This window comes from Lycium ferocissimum, chromosome 3 (genome assembly GCF_029784015.1).
Source record: "Lycium ferocissimum isolate CSIRO_LF1 chromosome 3, AGI_CSIRO_Lferr_CH_V1, whole genome shotgun sequence".
Classification (NCBI taxonomy): domain Eukaryota; kingdom Viridiplantae; phylum Streptophyta; class Magnoliopsida; order Solanales; family Solanaceae; genus Lycium; species Lycium ferocissimum.
The window spans coordinates 69,234,530-69,254,587 of NC_081344.1; the positions used below are offsets into that span (position 1 = coordinate 69,234,530).

At 37.6% G+C, this 20,058-nt stretch overlaps 1 protein-coding gene and 1 long non-coding RNA gene across 3 annotated transcripts; one reads left to right on the forward strand and one right to left on the reverse strand.

Annotated features, from left to right (window-relative positions):
* Positions 1-81: 81 nt before the first annotated feature.
* LOC132050575 (CLIP-associated protein-like) lies at positions 82-18,406 on the forward strand. 2 transcript variants are annotated; one of them, XM_059441926.1, is made up of 21 exons: positions 82-421; positions 6,425-6,580; positions 6,731-6,793; positions 6,962-7,030; positions 7,215-7,380; positions 9,635-9,796; positions 9,961-10,058; positions 11,380-11,454; positions 11,570-11,638; positions 11,738-11,823; positions 11,915-12,032; positions 12,204-12,302; positions 12,419-12,755; positions 12,982-14,777; positions 14,945-15,046; positions 15,262-15,366; positions 15,881-15,955; positions 16,040-16,108; positions 16,200-16,268; positions 17,054-17,155; positions 17,904-18,406. In XM_059441926.1, the coding sequence occupies exons 1-21, from the start codon at positions 89-91 to the stop codon at positions 18,063-18,065; spliced, it is 4,311 nt and encodes a 1,436-aa protein (XP_059297909.1). In that variant the 5' UTR covers positions 82-88; the 3' UTR covers positions 18,066-18,406. The 2 variants fall into 2 exon arrangements, with proteins under 2 accessions (XP_059297909.1, XP_059297910.1); XM_059441927.1 differs by having other exon boundaries at positions 12,419-12,731.
* LOC132050576 (uncharacterized) lies at positions 18,178-19,871 on the reverse strand. Its single transcript, XR_009413454.1, has 2 exons — positions 19,075-19,871; positions 18,178-19,043 (listed from the first exon to the last, which is right to left on the reverse strand). It is a non-coding gene; the product is annotated as an uncharacterized LOC132050576 (long non-coding RNA).
* Positions 19,872-20,058: the final 187 nt, after the last annotated feature.

The following is a 20,058-nucleotide window of genomic DNA, read 5'->3' on the forward strand; positions in this document are numbered from 1 at the left end:
AGAAAATCCACCATTTCCAATTCAACTTTTCTCTCTCACACAGATCTGACCCGTTTCACCAGATCGGAGCCCCGATAACCCGCTCCAAATGGAGGCGGCGCTTGAGTTAGCGCGTGCAAAAGACACGAAATCTCGAATGGCAGGTGTAGAACATCTCCATCAAGTTCTAGAAGCTTCTAGAAAAACCCTAACATCTATTGAAGTTACTTCGCTAGTTGATGTTTGTTTAGATCTCTTAAAAGATAACAATTTTAGGGTTTCACAAGGTGCTTTACAGTCACTTGCTTCGGCTGCTGTGTTATCTGGTGAGCATTTGAAGTTGCATTTTAATGCGGTTTTGCCAGCTGTCGTTGAACGATTGGGTGACGGGAAACAACCTGTTAGAGATGCTGCTAGGCATTTGTTGCTTACTTTAATGGAGGTAATGCAGTTGTTGTATATTAACTGGAATTGTTGTTAATTGTGTGTGGTTTTGAAAGTGTATATGTAATTGTGTTATATGACAGGGTAATTTTTTTTTTTTTAATGTTTAAAGTAATTTATTAGTAGTAATTGATGCAGGGCGATTTGTGCGTGATTTGTTAGTAGTAATTGATGCAGCTAGGCGATTTGTGCGTAATTTGTTAGTGGTAATTGATGCAGCTAGGCGATTTGTGCGTAATTTGTTAGTGGTAATTGATGCAGCTAGGCGATTTGTGCGTAATTTGTTAGTGGTAATTGATGCAGCTAGGCGATTTGTGCGTAATTTGTTAGTGGTAATTGATGCAGCTAGGAGATTTGTGCGTAATTTGTTAGTGGTAATTGATGCAGCTAGGCGATTTGTGCGTGATTTATTAGTAGTAATTGATGCGGCTAGGCGATTTGTGCGTGATTTATTAGTAGTAATTGATGCGGCTAGGCGATTTGTGCGTGATTTATTAGTAGTAATTGATGCGGCTAGGCGATTTGTGCGTAATTTATTAGTAGTAATTGATGCGGCTAGGCGATTTGTGCGTAATTTATTGGTAGTAATTGATGCGGCTAGGCGATTTGTGCGTAATTTATTGGTAGTAATTGATGCGGCTAGGCGATTTGTGCGTAATTTGTTAGTAGTAATTGATGCAGCTAGGCTATTTGTGCGTAATTTATTAGTAGTAATTGATGGTGCTAGGCGATTTGTGCTTCACTTTGATGGAGGTAATGCATTTGTATGGTTGCGTTTAATGATCGGAATGTAGTCTGTGTGTTAACTTGAATTTGATGTTTTATTGTTCTTATTGAGGTGAAATTTGTTTTTTGGCTGAAAGAAAGGAGTGTATATGCAACTGTGTTATGTTACAGGTTGTTTAAAGTAATTTACTGCTCCTTACGTCCTATTTTATACGAGGGTGTTTGACTGGACATGAAATTTAAGAAATAAAGAAAGCTTCTGAAACTTATGGTCTAAGATAAATCATAGAAATTTGTGTGGCTACAAATCATTCCATTATTAAGGTAAAAAGGTAAATTTAAAGTTGAATTTTTTACTAAATATAGAAAGGCGTGACTGACTAAAAAGGAAAGAGTGTCACAAAATAAGTGTCACCTTAGCAAAAATCACTCCCATTAAGAAATCAATAAATAAAATGTGGAGTTTAATAAACTTACCCCTATTTATCAGATGTTCTTTGAGAATTGAACAATATTAAAGAAGACTACTTTTTAAATGTTAAGGGCATAGTTGGAAACACTTGCCTTGTCTTGAGTTCCTAAGGTGACGCTTATTTTGGGACGGAGGGAGTATATTACAGCGTAGTTTAAATTAATTAATTAATACGCGTAGGATCAAATGCTGAATTTGTACAGGCTTATAAGTATTATATATGGGGATTATGTGCATGCTATATTCGAAATCCGAACTATATCACATAAATTGGGATAGATGGAGTAGTAATTAATAAGGGTGGGATCAAGTGCTGGATGGTTTTGTGTACAGGCTGGTAAGTATTATATAAGAGGGATTAAGTGTATGCTAGGTGATTGTTGCATTTCATGATCAGAAGATAGTCTCTATATTTTTTTTTTTTGATAAAGTAAGTAATTTCATTGCTGGCATCAAGTGGATGCATAGTAGTTACAGAAGTAGAGTAGCAAAAGGAACTTATCATCTCCAGTACATGTCTAGTTAAGAGCTAAGGAGTTGATAAAGTTCATAAAGGTAACAGGGAAATCTATTGGGGACAAGTAAACCCAACTATACAAAAACATAAGACATTTAGCTTTTAAAGATTGGAATGAAGTTGATATTCCATCAAAGCATCTCCTATTCCTTTCATTCCAGATGCTCCAAAAAATAGCAGCAGGTATCATCTTCCAGATTCTCTTGATGGTGCTATCAACTTTCCAGCAACTCCAGCTTTCAAAAACATCCCTGATACTCTGTGGCATGATCCAATTGAGTCCAAAAAGTGTAATAAACATATTCCATAACTCTGTTGCCACTGGACAATGTATGAAAAGGTGGTTGTGTGATTCTGCTACCTTCAAACACATATAGCACCTATTTGCCAGATGAAAATTCCTTCTGGCTAGGTTATCTTGGGTCAAGCATGCTTCATGTAGTGCTGTCCAGCTGAAACAACTAATTTTAGGAGGTAATTTGACTTTCCAAATAAGCTTCCAAGGCCAATGAGCTGTGATTGCATTCTGAGGGCCAAGAAGTTTATATGCAACCTTAACTGAAAATTCCCCCTTCCTCCTATTCCCCCATTTTAGTTGGTCTGGCACCAGGTTGTTGATTGTGGCATTATGAAGTGCTGCTAAAAGGTTGATCAGTTCTTCCATCTCCCAGTCCTGAATGTTCCTTCTTAGGTTGAGGTTCCATGTGTTTCCATCTCTGTGTTGGTGAATTGTAGCATCTGGTTCATTGGCTATCTGAAAAATGTTGGGGTATGCAACCTTAAGAGGGGTGTTGCCCAACCACTTATCTCTCCAAAAACTGATGTGCTGGCCATTCCCTACTACCAGATGTTTGTGCTGAGAGAACACATCCCATAGTTTGCTTATGCTCTTCCAGCAACCAACCCTATAAGGTTCATTTGAGACTTTTGAACACCAGTGGTTCAAGGCTCCATGTTTGGCAATAATGACATCCTTCCATAGGCACTGATCCTCTCGTGTGTATCTCCATAGCCACTTCATTAGTAAACATTTGTTGTGTAGTGCAAGGTCTTTGATGCCCAGGCCTCCCAGATCCTTTGGCAGCAAGACTTTATCCCACTTGACCAAATGAAATTTGTGAGTGGTGTTGTTCCCTTCCCATAGAAAGTTCCTTCTAATTTTGTCCAGCTGTTCCAAAGCCTTACTGGTGATGGGATGGAGTGACATACTATAGGTTGGTATGCTATCAAGCACACTATTGATTAGTGTTAGTCTGCCACCCATTGAAAGGTATTGCATCTGCCAAGAAGCAAGCCTCTTTTCAAACTTCTCTATGACTCCACTCCAAATGCCCTCTGCCTTGAATTTAGCCCCCAGTGGTAAACCCAAGTATGTGGTAGGAAAAGTTCCAGTACTACAACCTAATATGCTTGCCAGTTCTTCAATGTTCAGCACCTCATTAACAGGGTAGATTACACTTTTGAGCATGTTAATGTGAAGCCCTGAGACTGCTTCAAAGATGAGCAATGTGAGATTTAGATACCGGACCTGTTCTTTGTCAGCCTCACAAAAAATCAAAGTGTCATCTGCATAAAGTAGATGTGAAATGTTAACTGCTCTGTTCCTTCCTATAGCAAAACCTCTCAGCCACTGCAATTCCTTAGCTTTATCCAGCATTTTGCTTAGCCCTTCCATAGCTAGAATGAACAGAAAAGGTGATAGGGGATCACCTTGTCTTAGGCCTCTGTGTGGGGAGAAGAAACCTACTGGACTCCTATTGATTAGGACTGAATACTTCACAGTAGAGATGTTGAATTGAATCCATTTTATCCACCTATCACAGTTAATAGTCTCTATATTAACTCGAATTTGATCCTTCTTTTTTGTTCTTATTGAGGTGAAAGTTTAGTTTGTTGGCTAAATCGATGTTAATTATTTTGTATGGCCTTGAAATAAAGGAGTGTATATGTAACTGTGTTATATTACGGGGTAGTTTAAAGTAATTTACTAGTAATTGATAAGGGTGGTTTAGGCCTTAGGATTTACTTCAATGTTGCCGGCTGTGGTTGAACGATTGGGCGATGCGAAACAGCCTTTGAATATGATAACTTCAATGTGTTGGGAAATGATTATTGTTAATTATAAGGATAAATTAGGAACTAAGTGATAAATTATCTCTTGATTTTCCAAACTGGACACGGACAAGTAAAAATGGACGGAGGGAGTAGTAACTAATAAGAGTGAATATTAACTGGAATTTGATCCTTTTATTTGTTCTATTGAGGTGAAAGTTTTTTTTTTTTTTTTTTTTTTGGGCTGAATTGATGTTGATTTGTTTATGGTCTAGAAATAAAGGAGGATCAATGCAATTGTGTTATATTATAGGGTTGTTGAAAGTAATTTACTAGTAGCAATTAATAAGGGTGGGATCAAATGCTGGTCGGTTTAGTGAATATCTGTAATTTGTACAGGCTTATAAGTATTATAGGGGGATTAAGTGTATTCTAGGTGATTGTTGCTTACTTTAATGGAGGCATGCATTTTGCATGGTTGCTTTTCATGATTAGAAGATAGTCTGTAAATTTGATCCTTTTTTCTGTTTTGTTGAGGTGCAAGCTTTATTTTTGGCTGAATTGATGTTAATTTGTATGTGGTCTTGAAATAAAAGAGTGTATAAGCAATCGTGTTATATTACAGGATTTTTAAAAGTACTTTTCTGGTAATTAGTTAGGGTTGGTTCAGATGATGGTTGGAATTTCTGTTTTTAGGTGTACTTTCTTTTGTGAATTGATGTATATTTGTGTAGGTTTATAAGTACTATATAAGGGGATTACGTGTATGTTATTGAAATACGGGGTCCTATTTGCAATTGAGTCCTATCACAGGGTTGCTTAGAGTAATTTGGTCTTTAATTAATAGGGGTTGGTTCAAGTGCTGGCTTGGATTTTTTTTTCTTCTGGTGTTGGAGGAATAAACATTGGTGGTTAGTGCGGTTGTTGAGCTGAAATATGTGAAGAGAAAAGGATAAATTTACTGATTGTATGTTCCCCAAAGAAAAAGAAAGCTAATTGAAAGTCCCAAAGGAACAGTGCAGGGGTCAAGAGTCACAATTCGAGCTGCATTACGACAGTTCAATTTCAGTAGCCTCAAGGCCCAATTGGGTCCGTCCCTAGTTGTTGGGAACTGTGTGCAAAAAATAAAAATAAAAATGTATGACTCGATTTCTTTAGTAGTGAAGAATTTAATTTCAGATGGTTGGGGTAAAAAAGGCCAAATATATGTTGTGTATTCATATTCCTCCCACGTGCACACGCAAACGCACAAAGATGAAAAGAGACAGAGAGAGAGAGAGAGAAACTACAGTTGATTCTTCTATAATTTGGAATGTTAATATCATAGTGATTATCAGGTTTGAGATGAACCACCTTTGTTGATCGTATGACCAACCCAAAATGATCTGTAATGCGAACCAACCCTTTCAAAATTATTGTATATGTTCTCACAATGGAAAAACTAATGCTGTATGTGTAATAAAGTTTTTCCTTCCAACTAGAATATTTCACACAGTATTGTAAATATGGTTCCTTAGTCCTTGGGAACTGTGTGCAAAAAAAAAAAAATTGTATGACTCGATTATTTGTGAAAAATTAATTTCAGATGATCAAGGTAAAAAATGCAAGATATACGTTGTGATTCATATTCCTCACATGCGCGCACAAACACATATAGATAACGAGAGAGAGAGAGAGAGAGAGAGAGAGAGTGCCACAAACTGCAGTTGACTCTTCTATGATTTGGAATTTTAATATCATTGTAGTTACCAGGTTCGAGACGTATCACCTTTGTTGATCGTATGACCAATTCTAAATGATCTGTAGTGCTAACCAACCCCTTCAGAGTTATCGTATATGTTCTCATAATAGAAACACTAATGGTGTATGTATGTGTAAATACAGTTTTTCTTCCAGGTGGCCAGCATACCCTTAATGCTCAGGAATACAACATTACCAGTTTCACCAAAAAAAATAAAAAAGAAAAGAAAAGAAAAAAAGAATACAGTTTTTCTTCCAGCTTGAAGACTTCTCACTTTGAGGGGATTTTTGGACCTCTAGTTCATTCAGCTATTTGTTTATTCAAATATTTCTGTGGAATTGAGAAATTGAAACAATTGTTAGACATTTATTACTCATATGTTGATTACATGAGCATCACAAAAAACATTTAATCTCAATTTTCTAATTTTTTTGGGTATGATGCGGGTAAAAATGCTAGAAAATGATTTGATTGATTATTATAATCTATACAGGTTTCTTCACCAACAATTATAGTTGAGAGGGCAGGGTCTTATGCTTGGATGCACAAAAGCTTTAGAGTTCGAGAAGAATTTGCTCGTACTGTTACCTCGGCAATTGGTCTTTTTGCTTCGACAGAACTACCCCTTCAACGGGCTATTCTTCCTCCGGTATATTAATAGATATGTAGTTTTGAATTTCATTTATTAGCACATATATTGCTAAACCTTTCTTTGCTGCACAGAATGATCTGTAGTTTTTTCTTTCTTTTTGAGAATAAAAAAGTTGTAAACACACCTTTTCCTTGTTGCTATTATCAGATTTTGCAAATGTTGAGTGATCCTAATCATGGAGTGAGGGAAGCAGCCATATCATGTATTGAGGTAGCTAAACTGCTATATTTTTCTCAATTTCTTGTGTTTGGTCAAACTGCTTTTCCTAATTAGTCTTCAGTGCCTCGACAAACCAATTATTTATGTCTTTAACAGACTGCTCTTCCTTTCCCATTTTCTTTTGTTTGATAAATATTCTTCCATGTTTCCACTTTGCAGGTGATGTATTCAGAAGCTGGACCCCAGTTCCGCGATGAACTTCAACGCCATCATCTTCCTTCCATGTTGGTATGCCTTTAACTTTAGATGTCTTCATTCTAGATAATAGATTCTTTTCTCTATTTTCGGACATCCTTTGTGATGAACTGAGTTTTCTTCCAACTTTAGCTTGTGCTTTACTTGGTTAATAGAATGTGATGTAGTAAACAGAAGTTCTGCTCAGTGTTTGTTTTGACTTATTAACTGACTGCAGCTAAAAGACATTAATGCAAGACTTGAGAAGATTGAGCCTAAAAGTCGATCCACAGATGGCATCTCAAGTAATTATTCTGCCGGTGAGGTGAGATCTGCTAGCCTTAGTTCCAAAAAAAGCAGTCCTAAGGCAAAGCGTTCAACAAGAGAGGCGTCTCTCTTTGGAGGTATATACATGCCCCATTATGTCAATTAAACATTTATTTCATGATAATCTTATTTTAGCATCAGTTACCATGGTATTGAGCTAAACGTTCCCGCGATTGCTTGAGTCAGCCTTCATTTTTATTTGTTGCTTACATGTCCTATGTGAGTGTTCTTTTAGTTTAAGGATTATGACTGAAAAGAAGTGGAGGAAGGGGGAGGGAAGGAAAAACATAGTTGTGCAGCAGGTTTGTGTGGGTGGTGAAGGCGGCTTCTTGTTGCTAGGGTCCCCTTTGGTTATATCCTCTTTTAGTTTATATATTATCTAAATTTAGGTCTAAATTGTGTATCCCTTTTTTGTGGATTCCCAAAGGACCCTATGTATTGGATAAGAACAAATGTCTTGGGGGAGAAAGATTGGAATATTCTTATCCTATCAATGGAGTATGCTTTGAATTGGATTGGAAAGAATAATCTAAGTGGCAAACTCTTATTGATCTCAATCTTTTGATTTTCTGTTTTTTTTACTGATGTAAAAGATCTGGCATTACATAGTAAGAGTATGCTAATGAAATGGCTTTGGAAGTATAATATGGAGAATCCCGGGTTGTGAAAAATAGAAAGCAGTGAATAATGCAATGTATGGTGTAACAATGCATAAAGCTGAGGAGATCATCTTATGACACAAGTCTTTGGAAGAGTATTTTGGATTGTGGGATGAAGAATTTTAACTCAAAAATCAAATTTGGGAGTGGGATACATTAAATTGTGGAAAGACAAGCGGAAGGGAGCAGTGGCACTAAAAGATGAATATCCAATCTTGTATGTACTGGCTAATTTTCTAGACTCCTTTATAGAGCAGTGCTGGCAGTACAACTCATGGGCCCTACATTTGAGGAGGAATTTTCAGTATTAGGAATTGAATGATCTAATGTACTTGCTAGCTAAGCTTGCAAGGATTACTGGCAACCTCAGCTGAAAGATAGGTTGGAATGGGAGGATTTTAAAGATGGGTCATTTACTGTGAAGAAATCATATACTCATCTCCGTTCAAACTTCAAACAAGGAATTGATAGACAATTGACTATGGAAACTAATTGGAGAAGTAAACTGCCTAATAAAGTGATTTTGCTTTATCCGGATAACTCTATCCGAAGCATGCCTCACCTAAGACAATCCCAGCAGGGGAAGTATACAAATAATGAATAGGTGTGCTACATGTGCCAGTTGAATTCTGGAAGTGTCAAGGCGCCTATTTCTGCATTGTACAGTAGCATATGATATTTGGAGTATGTTCTTCTCTATATCTGGACTAGTCAGGGTAATGCACACATGAAAACTAGTGTTTGGAGAGTTGGGAAATCCAACAAAAAGGTTTGCTTAATTGTACCTGCTGCGAATTTTGGTGCATCTAGGAATGAAAGGAATTGAAGATGTTCTGATGGGATCTCTACTCCTACTCTACTCAAAGCAAAATGCTTATTGAATTTATTTTGTTGGCTCAACTAAGCCCCTATAACTAGTTGTGATCAATTTTTGGATGGTGTCTGCTGCTTAGTTGTAGACTAGTTTTTGTATATGAGCAGGCCTCTTTCCCTGTAATCATTTGCTTGCATCTTCTGGCTGCTTTTTAATGAATTTTCTCTTCGAAAAAAATATATTATTTGTCTTCGAAAAAAATATATTATTTGTCTATGACCTTAGATAGGAGGGTTTGGAGGACCCAAATTAAGGTAGAAGGCTAGTAGATAGTCTCGTTATCCGTTCTTATTAGTAGTCGCATTATTGCAATATAAATTTTTATGCTCCGATTTCTGTTATTATCTGTTATTTCCTATGCTTTGATTATCCTGTGTTCTCTGCTCCGATTTCTGCTATTATCTGTTATTTCCTGTGTTGTGATTATCCTGTGTTATCTGTGATGCTTGCATTATTTCTTCCATATCGCTTTGAATCTCTTTTCCGAATCTCTTAACTTTATCTTACTTCTTTTTATGCTTTTATTGAGCCGAGGGTCTTTCGGAAACAGCCGTCCTACCTTGGTAGGAGTAAGGTCTCACGTACATCTTACCCTCCCTGCATCCCACGATGTGGGATTTCACTGGGTTGTTGTTGTTGTTGTTGTTGTTGTTGTCTATGAGCAAATTTTGCGAACAATGGTGTAATTTGAGCAAAGAAATGGAACAGAAAGAGAGCCACTATGCAGTCAAATAATTCAAACAAATAGTTTATGGTGTTTGTTAATATGATTTTAATTTGATCTCTGTTCTTCTGCAGCGGATGGTGATATTACAGAAAAGCCTGTCGAGCCAATTAAAGTGTATTCAGAAAAGGAACTGATAAGAGAATTCGAGAATATTGGCTCAACCCTTGTACCAGAGAAAGATTGGTCTATCCGTATTGCCGCTATGCAGAGAGTTGAAGCACTTGTTATTGGAGGTATTTTACTAACATTGGACCTTCAGATAACCTTTCCCTTCCTCTGTTGAATTGGTGTGCAACGCTTCCTTATGTTCTTATAGTGGCATCTTCTTATGTTGTGTCCTTACTGATTAAGACAGTGCAGTTGATAATGCATGTTATGTTTTATTCTGTTCAATTAGGTGCTGCTGATTATCCTTGTTTTCGTGGACTTCTAAAGCAACTTGTTGGCCCTTTGAGCACACAGTTATCTGATCGGAGATCCAGCATAATCAAACAGGTTTGGTTCCATAACACTGGCTACTGCTCCCGCTTCTCTATGTTCTCATATACTTTGCGTGTGTGCCTATGATATACTTCTTTCTGGGAAGTATGTGCTCTATGAGATACTTGTTCTTTTTATTCTATGCCGTGCTACTTTTATTAGCCTGACTTTCATTTACCATGATGAACCTGTCTGAAATGTCTTGGGTTTACCTCCTTATGGATCAGTCAGATACAATGAAAACCTGGTAGAAGTTGATTTTCTATTCCTCTTCCATATCCAAGTCTCTAATATAGCCCCTAATGGCTTATTAAAATTAAAAAAGAACATAGCTTGCTAAATCTGTCATTGCTGTTGCTTCTTTTGTTTTTCAGAAGCAGCTATTATCTAAGTGTACTGTAAAAGCTGTATTCTTAGTTTAATATGTGAGACATCTCCATTATGCAGAGAGCACCTCCAAGTTGATGTAAATGCAGAGGGCACCTAAACTGAACATTAGGCTTATATCATCCTTTCAGTTTGAAACTGGAATTCTTTATAGTAAATTATGATCAAACAAGTCTGAGCAAGGCAGCTGATTCATTTAATCGAGCTCTGTAAAGTCATTGTAGACATGATATTGAAATATTTCTTTTTGCATGTGTTGCTCTATGTGCACCACACTGATTGCGGTCGAGGTCCATCCTTTAGGTTTTCCATTCTTGGAAGTAGTTACACATATACAGAAGCCTTGCAGGAGTTAAAGAGATTCTCCTTGTTCTTTTTTTTTTTGCATTTATCCAGGCTCTAGGGCTACACCTTGACGTGCAAGAATTACACCCCTAAAGCATTTCGTCTACATTTCTCTTATCAGATAAAAAGAGCAGCAGATCTTCAGTGAGATTTGGAAACCAATTTAAATGAAAAATGAAATACTGATCTTCTGAAGTAAAGCGGTGTAGGTTTTGTAGGTTCGTTACCTTTTGGTATACTTCTTGAATACGGCCGATTTTGGCCTTGTGATTAATGAAAACGTTTACTTGATCCAAAGGAAAAAAAAAAGAAGGTAAAGCAGTGTAGACAACTAGGCATTCTACTTTGGTTGTTATTTGAGTAGAAAAGTGGAAAAAGAAGAGGAAGAGCGAGTATTCTGTAAGTTTCTCAAATGGATGTCGGCAATATAGATATGCACCTGCATGTTTTTACCGTGCAAGCAGGGTGCTTGTCTAGCTGCATGTTTTTGCTTATTGGTGATGGTTAGCTTAGCGTTTGCTTTATTCTGGATTGCTTTGCACCAACATTTACTAAATGGATTATGTTCCGAATTCTGACATCCACTATCTTATTTAAATGGTAGGCATGTCATTTACTGAACTTCTTATCTAAGGAGCTTTTGGGAGATTTTGAGGCATGTGCTGAGATGTTCATTCCGGTGAGAACAAGTGATATAGTTATCCATGTGCTTATACTAATATTATTTTACTAGGGAGAAAGGATTACATTTGCTCTAACTTGCGCGAGGTTATGACATCCTCATTGAACTTCAGGTTCTTTTCAAGCTTGTTGTGATAACTGTTCTTGTGATTGCAGAATCTGCTGATAACTGCATAAAGACGGTAATGCTTTATGTGCTGCTTGAATCTGTTTTTTTGCCTGTACTTGCAGTATCTGTCAATCATTTGCTGCTGTTTTTTTTTTTTTTTTTTTTACCGCAGATGTTGCGCAACTGCAAAGTTGGTCGAGCACTTCCTCGTATAGCTGATTCTGCAAAGAAAGACAAAAATGCAGTACTTCGTGCAAGGTTTGATACCACTTCTTCGAATTAACAGATCTTAATTTTGATTTAATTCTCTACAGTGCCTGTTTCTTCTTCTGATTATTTTCGATGACAGATGCTGCGAATACGCACTTCTGATCCTTGAACATTGGCCTGATGCATCTGAGGTACAACGTTCAGCAGAACTCTATGAAGACCTTATAAAATGTTGTGTCGCTGATGCAATGGGTGAGGTATGAATTTTGAACTCTGAGTATCATATTTTGCACACATTTTTGCATTATTATCATGTACACCTTGCCGTTTGCAACTCCCCCCCCCCCCAAAAAAAAAAAAAAATCCCAACCCCCACTTCGATTCAAGATCTCTTGTTGACAATTCATATCACTTGCCTATAACAACAGGTACGGTCAACTGCAAGAACTTTGTATCGAATGTTTGCAAGAACTTGGCCAGAACGTTCTAGGCGTTTATTTATGTCCTTCGATCCTGCTATCCAAAGGGTACTCTCTTTTCTCTTATAAGTTGCTCTCGGCATCCTTCCAAACAGATAATGGGCATCTTCTCCAAAGTAGTCTTTAAGGCCAATGTTGTGGACTAAAGTGGAACTATTTTGCAGATCATAAATGAGGAAGATGGTGGTATTCACAAACGACACTCTTCTCCTTCTGTTCGAGAGAGGAGTTCACACTTCTCACTTACTTCTCAAACACCTGCTTCTTCACATATACCTGGTTATGGAACATCTGCCATAGTTGCCATGGATAAAAGTGCTAATTTGCCTTCAGGGACGTCCCAGTCCTCTGGGCTGCTTTTGCCACAAGCAAAACCTGTGGTAGTGGAACGTAGCCTGGAAAGCGTACTTCATGCCAGCAAACAGAAAGTTTCTGCTATAGAAAACCTGCTCAAAGGTCTAGATGTATCTGAGAAAGGTCGCTCCTCTAGTTTAGATCTAGGTGATTGTTTCCTCTTCCATTATTCTTCTGTATCTTGAAACTTGATGTGTTTAAGTAGTTACCGATTTGATTAAGCAAAGCTTGATGTGTTTAATTAGTTATTGACATCATGAAAGGTCGTCTTCATGCAGTTTTATGATTTACCAAAAAGTACGTTTGAACTATTGCCGTAACTTTTGAGTTTTATTAAACAGCTTAAAATGTTTTATATTGTACCCTAGTGCAGGAGTTGACCCACCCTCATCCCGTGATCCACCATTCCCTCTTGCTGTTCCTGCATCAACAAGTCTTACTAATGCTTTACTGGTTGATGCACCATCTGCTGCGACTAAAGGAAATAATCGCAATGGTGGGTTGGTTTTGTCTGATATCATCACTCAGATCCAGGCCTCAAAGGAATCAGCTAAAGCATCATACCGAAGTAGTGTGGATCATGAGTCTTTTTCGGCACTCAACTCCTACACTGCAAGAAGAGCTCCTGAAAAACTACAGGATAGAGGACTTGTTGAAGAGAACGCTGAGCCAAGGGACATTAGGCGGTTGATGAATTCTCATGTTGACAGACAATACTTAGAGACACCGTATAGAGATGCTGTTAGGGACTCCCACAATAATCATGTGCCCAATTTTCAACGTCCTCTCCTAAGAAAAAATGCAGCAGGAAGAATGTCAGCAAGCAGGAGGAGGAGCTTTGATGACAGTCAACTTCCTCTAGGAGATCTATCTAGTTATGTGGATGGTCCTGCTTCACTAAATGATGCATTGAGTCAGGGTCTCAATTCTACTTCAGATTGGAAAGCCAGGGTTGCTGCATTCAACTATCTCCGATCTTTGCTACAGCAGGGCCCTAGAGGTATTCAGGAAGTAACTCAGAGTTTTGAGAAGGTTATGAAATTGTTTTTCCAGCATCTTGATGATCCCCATCATAAAGTTGCACAGGCAGCACTTTTAACTCTTGCAGATCTCATTCCTGCTTGCAGAAAGCCATTTGAAAGTTACATAGAGAGGATCTTGCCACATGTTTTCTCACGGTTAATTGATCCCAAAGAATTGGTAAGGCAGCCCTGCTCAACTACCCTTGAAATAGTTAGCAAGTCATATGGTATAGACTCCCTTTTGCCAGCTTTGCTCCGTTCATTAGATGAGCAGCGTTCCCCAAAGGCTAAACTCGCTGTCCTTGAGTTTTCAATTGGCTCTTTTAACAATCATCCTTCAAATTCTGAAGGTGCTGCTAACATCGGCATCCTCAAGTTATGGCTTGCTAAGTTGACACCATTGGTCCACGATAAGAATACCAAACTGAAAGATGCGGCTATTTCGTGCATTATATCAATGTACACACACTTTGACTCGATAGCAGTTCTGAATTTTATTCTTAGCTTATCTGTTGAAGAACAAAATTACTTGAGACGGGCTCTTAAGCAGCGCACACCTCGTATAGAAGTGGATTTAATGAATTTCGTGCAGAGCAAGAAAGAACGACACCGATCCAAGTCTTCATATGATCCATCTGATGTTATTGGAACATCATCTGATGATGGATATATTGGCACTTCAAAGAAGAGTAATCAATTTGGAAGATATTCTGGGGGTGCAGTTGATACTGATAGCGTCAGAAAGTGGAGCTCTCTTCAAGACCCAACCTATATGACTAGATCTATTGGCCACTTGTCTGATGGTACTCAGGACTTCTATCATGGTGTGGAAACTGATCCCAACACTGATATTTCTGTTTCAAAAGCCAAGGATTTGAAATTTGGGGCCCTTACGACAAGCGAGAATGATGGACTATGGACTGCTCCATTGGAGAGCAAAGACAACAGCTCAACCATAGAACACATCTCCACTCCTCATATGGACGTCAATGGGCTAGTTGATTCAGACCATCTACAGAATGCTCATGATGCTAGAGCAGATAATGGGTCTTCATCTGACCTGGGGCTTAATCACCTAAAACTTTCTGCTCTCAAGATAACTTCAACTCTAGAAACTGGACCAAACATCCCTCAGATTCTTCATTTGGTGAGTTTTTTTGTGGTCCATCTGTGCCATTCAGGTTGTGCTATATTGCCACAGTTCGCTTCCATTTCAAAGAATCTTTTGAATCATTTTTCAAGTCTGATTTTTTAAGAATTTGAGAATAAAACCTTCAGTAATCTTACCCTACTTTTTCTTCCAATTTTGGGCAGATTTGCAATGGTGATGATGGAAGTCCTTCTGCTAACAAGCGTGATGCACTTCAACAATTGGTCGAAGCTTCTGTTGCTAATGATCAATCCATCTGGAGCAAGGTAAATTGCGACTGAAATCTGTCTGATATTTAGTCAATTAATGTAGATTTTCGGATTCCTAATGTAAGACTTGGAATCATAGTCTAATTTCACTGGTTTTCTGTCAAGTAGCTGATTTGCATTCCAAATAGTTGGAGGTTAATTTGTGGTCCTTTGGAATTAGTTCTTCTAAAAGGATATGGATCTCATGACGTGTCATCTTTTGCTTTGTGCAGTACTTCAATCAGATATTAACTGCTGTGCTTGAGGTGTCAGATGATTCTGAATCATTGACAAGGGAACTTGCCCTGTCTCTGATTCTTGAAATGCTGAAGAATCAGGTATGTAGGCTGTATTTTCAGAGGTCACTTGTGGATTTCCTCTTTGATCCTCCCCTTTATAAATGAAGAGGAATGGTTGTTTTCCATCAGTGTTGTCAAAGGCGCGCTTAAGCCCTGAAGCAAGGCTCAAAACATGTAGAGCGCTTCGCCTCACTTTATGTGCGCTTCAGTGTCATCATCAAGGCCTTAAGACATACTTTTCCTTGCCAATGAGCCTCTCTTGAAGACATGACACTAGATAATTGATATTTCACTTTATCGTAATGTTTTTACAATTTCTTTGTCCATATATTTGTTATACATGCTTATTATTATTAGTCTTGGGCTATATATATATATATATATATTTGTATTTGTATTTTTGCACCATTGCGCCTTTTTTCATTAAAGCCCACGCTTTATTTGCGCTTTGCGCTTAAAGCCCCAGCTGACCTCAGAGCTTTTTTGCGTTTTTCACTTTTGATATACCTTCTCTTTATCCATTGTCAATTTGTTTAATCTTGTGTTGTTCCAGAAAAATGCTATGGAGGACTCAGTTGAGATCATAATTGAAAAGCTGCTACATGTGACCAAGGATGATGTTGCAAAAGTAAACTTCCGCTTGGCTGAAAATATTAAGTATATTGAAACTTTTCATTTCCCTCTTTGCTTATTGTGTTGCGACATCCTTCAGGTTGCGAATGAAGCTGAGAATTGTTTAAATACAATTTTGTCCCAGTACGACCCTTTCAGATGCTTAAGTGTAAGCGCTAGAGTGTGCTGAGTGAATTACCTCTTTCCTTCGATCATGGGCTAGTCGTTCTTGCATTGTCTGATATTTTCTGGTATTGCAGGTTATTGTTCCTTTGCTTGTCACCGAAGACGAGAAGACCCTTGTAACTTGTATTAACTGTTTGACAAAGGTGATTTGCTGATTTTGTTTGTTTCAACTCGTTTAACTAGCTTAATTTGGTGCTTTCTTGGTTACATTAAGTTTGTACGCTTTGTTCCTTTTCTTCCATTTTTCTATGTTGTGCTTAGAGTTGATATTATCCATACACGACTGTCGGTTGGCAAGGGTTATGTGTTGTTGCCTGCATACTGTCTTGTTGATATGCAGTCAAAGGAGAGAACTTTTCATCTTTTTTTTCCTTCTTTGCTATACATAGGCCATTCAACATTTATCTCGTCCCTAGCAGTTATGAATTTGTCCTCCTTGTTTGAAGCAAGGTATCAAATTATACTAAAGTTTTCATCTTGATATTTGGTGCAAGCAGATCTACCTAGATGATACTGAGTCCATAACAGAAATCCTAGGTTCTTGTTAGAATTTCACTTTATGGACTAGTTTCCTGATTTTTGCTATGATGTAAATATGGTTTTCAGTACAACCTATGTACTGATTTAGTCAAATACATACATCTGTTACTTTCTGAAAAAAGAAAAAAAAATAAAAATTTCATCTTGATATGTAACTATTAGTTCCAAGCACGCATGACAACTTATGCAGTACCATTGTAATTTTACAACATTTCTTTACTAGCATGTAGTGAAATTATTGGTGTAAAGAGTTAGTGTCGAAGGTATAATTACACCTTGGGGTCTTATTTTATCATAAGAAGAAGTTATGTTTTTGGCTAATAAATCCAAACTTGGAATGCTATCATTGAATTGGTTTCTGATGTGGACTTGTTATATCTTTGTTCAGCTTGTTGGGAGGCTCTCCCAGGAGGAATTGATGTCTCAGCTGCCTTCATTCTTGCCTTCCCTGTTTGATGCTTTTGGAAACCAGAGTGCTGATGTCCGTAAGGTGAAAATCACTGTTTCCTTGTCTTTCAGCTGTTGTTATTAGAAAACCTTAAAGGGAGTAGTAGAATTAAAGATATTCAGTAACTGTTCATCTGCTTCATCTTTGTTTGAAAGGAAAGTAGGAAGTGATAGTTAGCTTCTGTAGTATGTCGCTATGTGCATATCTTGCTGTTTTCTTCACATTGTGGAGATGACTAGATAGCCTGAAAGGTTACTTCCCTACCTGTCAGTTTGTCCTTAATGTATGATAGGTTGCAGGTTGGTATATAGTAAAAAATAGTTGACCTAGACCAGAATCAGGGATTTTAAACCTAGTAAATAAGAATTGGAACGAAGTATTGCTTGTGAAGCACTTCAACAATATTCTCTTCTGGAAGTCATTTTAATTTTATTTGTCTGTATGTGACAAAAACTTTAGTCAACAAATTGTAGTCTTGTTTCTCTATACATTTGGCAGCTTTTCAGCTCTATTGGTTGTTAAATGTTATTGAACCAGTCCTTACTTGATTCTCTTTCCTGTTTCCTGTTTATGGACTTAAAATGTGGTTGCTATATGTGAGCCAAAGTGCTTCAAGTTTCTAGGGTAACATTCTGTCTGTTATTCGGTTGTATGGTGGTTCATATGTTGGTGAAGAGATAAATGCAACAACGATTAAGACCATGTCTAAGCCAATTAAAGTATTTTCATGTCTATAGTTTTACACCTCTTTAGCTATATCTTGATATACATAATTTTTCTTGGCTGGTAGACTGTTGTATTCTGTTTGGTTGACATATACATCATGCTGGGCAAAGCATTTATGCCATACTTGGAAGGGCTGAACAGCACGCAGTTACGATTGGTGACCATTTATGCAAATCGAATATCGCAGGCCAGAACTGGTACACCGGTAGATGCGAGCCATAGTTAGCTGGTGTAGCTTTTTGGGATTCATTGTAGGTAGATGTGTGTAGTTGTGAATCTTGTAATTTAAAATTTGATGTCTTTTGTATATCTGTGTGAATGTGTACTTTTTTTTTAAATTTTTTTTTGGTGGGCGAGTTTGTATTCTTTTTATTATCTCTTTTTTTTTTTTCCTTTTCTTTTCTTTTCACCTAGTTGGTTGGTAGTTGAAGAGGAGAGGTGTGGGAACAAATGTGATATTGTACACATAACTTTGTGCTCATATTGGAATCTAACAGTTTTTGGATGATTGTTTATAATACATTGTAACTTGAAACAATATAATTTCGAAGATCTTATTTAGTTATTTCATTCATGTAGCTATATTTCTGATGGCACAAATCGGCAGTGTTGGGCACAGTAAATTGAAGGCTTAATAAATAAATAGGCCCTCAAACTTGGTCTCATTTTTTAAGTATGCCTTCTAACTTTGGGTGTGCACAAGTAGGCACCTCAACTTGTCTCCACTTTGTCAGTTGAATACTTCAACTTACAAATAATCATCTAGACACTTCAAAAATTATGTGTCACGTTAGCATTTGTGTTTGTGTGTTCAATTTTTTAGAAGTTGAGGTGGCTATTTGTGCAGTCTCAAAGTTGGAGGGCATACTTAAAAGATGAAAGTTTGAGGGTCTGTTTATGTATTATGCCTAAATTGAACGATTGTGCCATGTCTTATTTATAATAATAATAGTCCTGATGGAATGCTGGCTCTGCTGAAAACAAAAGATGTACCTGGAAACAAGTTACGTAGCAGGAGATATAACATGCAGTATATAGTACACTCGGTGCTGGCAGTACCCAACGACATTCAGGAATTTGGGCTGGTCTTTAATTTTTTGCTCCTCATAACAAATAACTTTTTTTGCGGGACATAAGTTTAATCTCTCGCATCATGTTACCCTCCGAGTTACGCCTCACGCCCTTAAAGAATTACAAGTTACACCTCGCACGCTTAAAAGAATTACAAGTTACACCTCGCACTCTTAAAAGAATTTATTCCCTACTAGGTATAAGTTTGATTGTCAAGGGTATAATATAACGACAGCCCATTTGAAGGGAAAATCATGCAATTTGGTCTTGGGAGTGGCTTGCTAGGCAACGAGTTTTGGGCTATGATTGGTAAAAGCAGTTTTCGCCTTCGAGACAACGACCAGATTAGCCTTCGGACTGTCTTTACACGCCTTTAATGAGAAAGAAGAGATCGGGTCACCCTTTCACCCTCCCCAATGATTTTGTTCCAATGAAATATTGATCTCTCAAGGGTGTCACATGGTGGTCAATAAAAGAGAAATAACTTTGGGAGATCTGGGGTTATATTTCAACTGATGAACATCTAAGGGTGTGATCCAGATAGGAGCGGATCTATTAAGGGCCGAGGGAGTATATGTATATATATCAAAGAAATTATATACATAGCTCGCATGCCACCAAGAGTAACAAAGAAGACCATGGTGCCAATGGCGAAAGGTTCAAATTCCGCCGAGTGGTGGGAGTTCGAATCATGCAGCCAGCGCGGGTGTTTTTTAATTTTTGCTTGCTTGAAAACCTGAAACAATAAATATATATATATGCACACGTACGCCTTCTGAATTTGGCTCGTCGATAATATTTTCGACAAATTTTCCATCGAAAATCCTTTACTAACAACGTGGCACCCGGAACCTCCAAATCCTGAATCCGCCTCTGGATCCAGAGTTAGTGAAGTGAAAAAACCACCCGAACACTGATTTCATAAAAAAGAATTAGCTTTGTAACGAAGCTTTTGAGGCATATAAAGTCTGGGGTTTTTGGTTTTTTTTTTTTTGTTTTGTTGTGGGGGGGGTTAAGCTTGACACTCTAATGCACGGTATCAAAGGTGAAGTCGTTTGTGTAATTTTAAATGCGAACATTTCAGGTACTGAAACGACTTCTTAGGAGTAAAAGTCAAAGTGATATGCAGATAATTTATCCGTATTCAA

What these genes read in the sequence shown, in the direction of transcription:
- LOC132050575 (XM_059441926.1), top strand. Translation starts at nt 89, where the DNA reads ATGGAGGCGGCGCTTGAGTTAGCGCGTGCAAAAGACACGAAATCTCGA. An exon ending in TCGCTGATGCAATGGGTGAG is followed by an intron (nt 12,033 to 12,203) that starts GTATGAATTTTG and finishes CTATAACAACAG; the next exon opens with GTACGGTCAACTGCAAGAAC. An exon ending in ACCCTTTCAGATGCTTAAGT is followed by an intron (nt 16,109 to 16,199) that starts GTAAGCGCTAGA and finishes CTGGTATTGCAG; the next exon opens with GTTATTGTTCCTTTGCTTGT.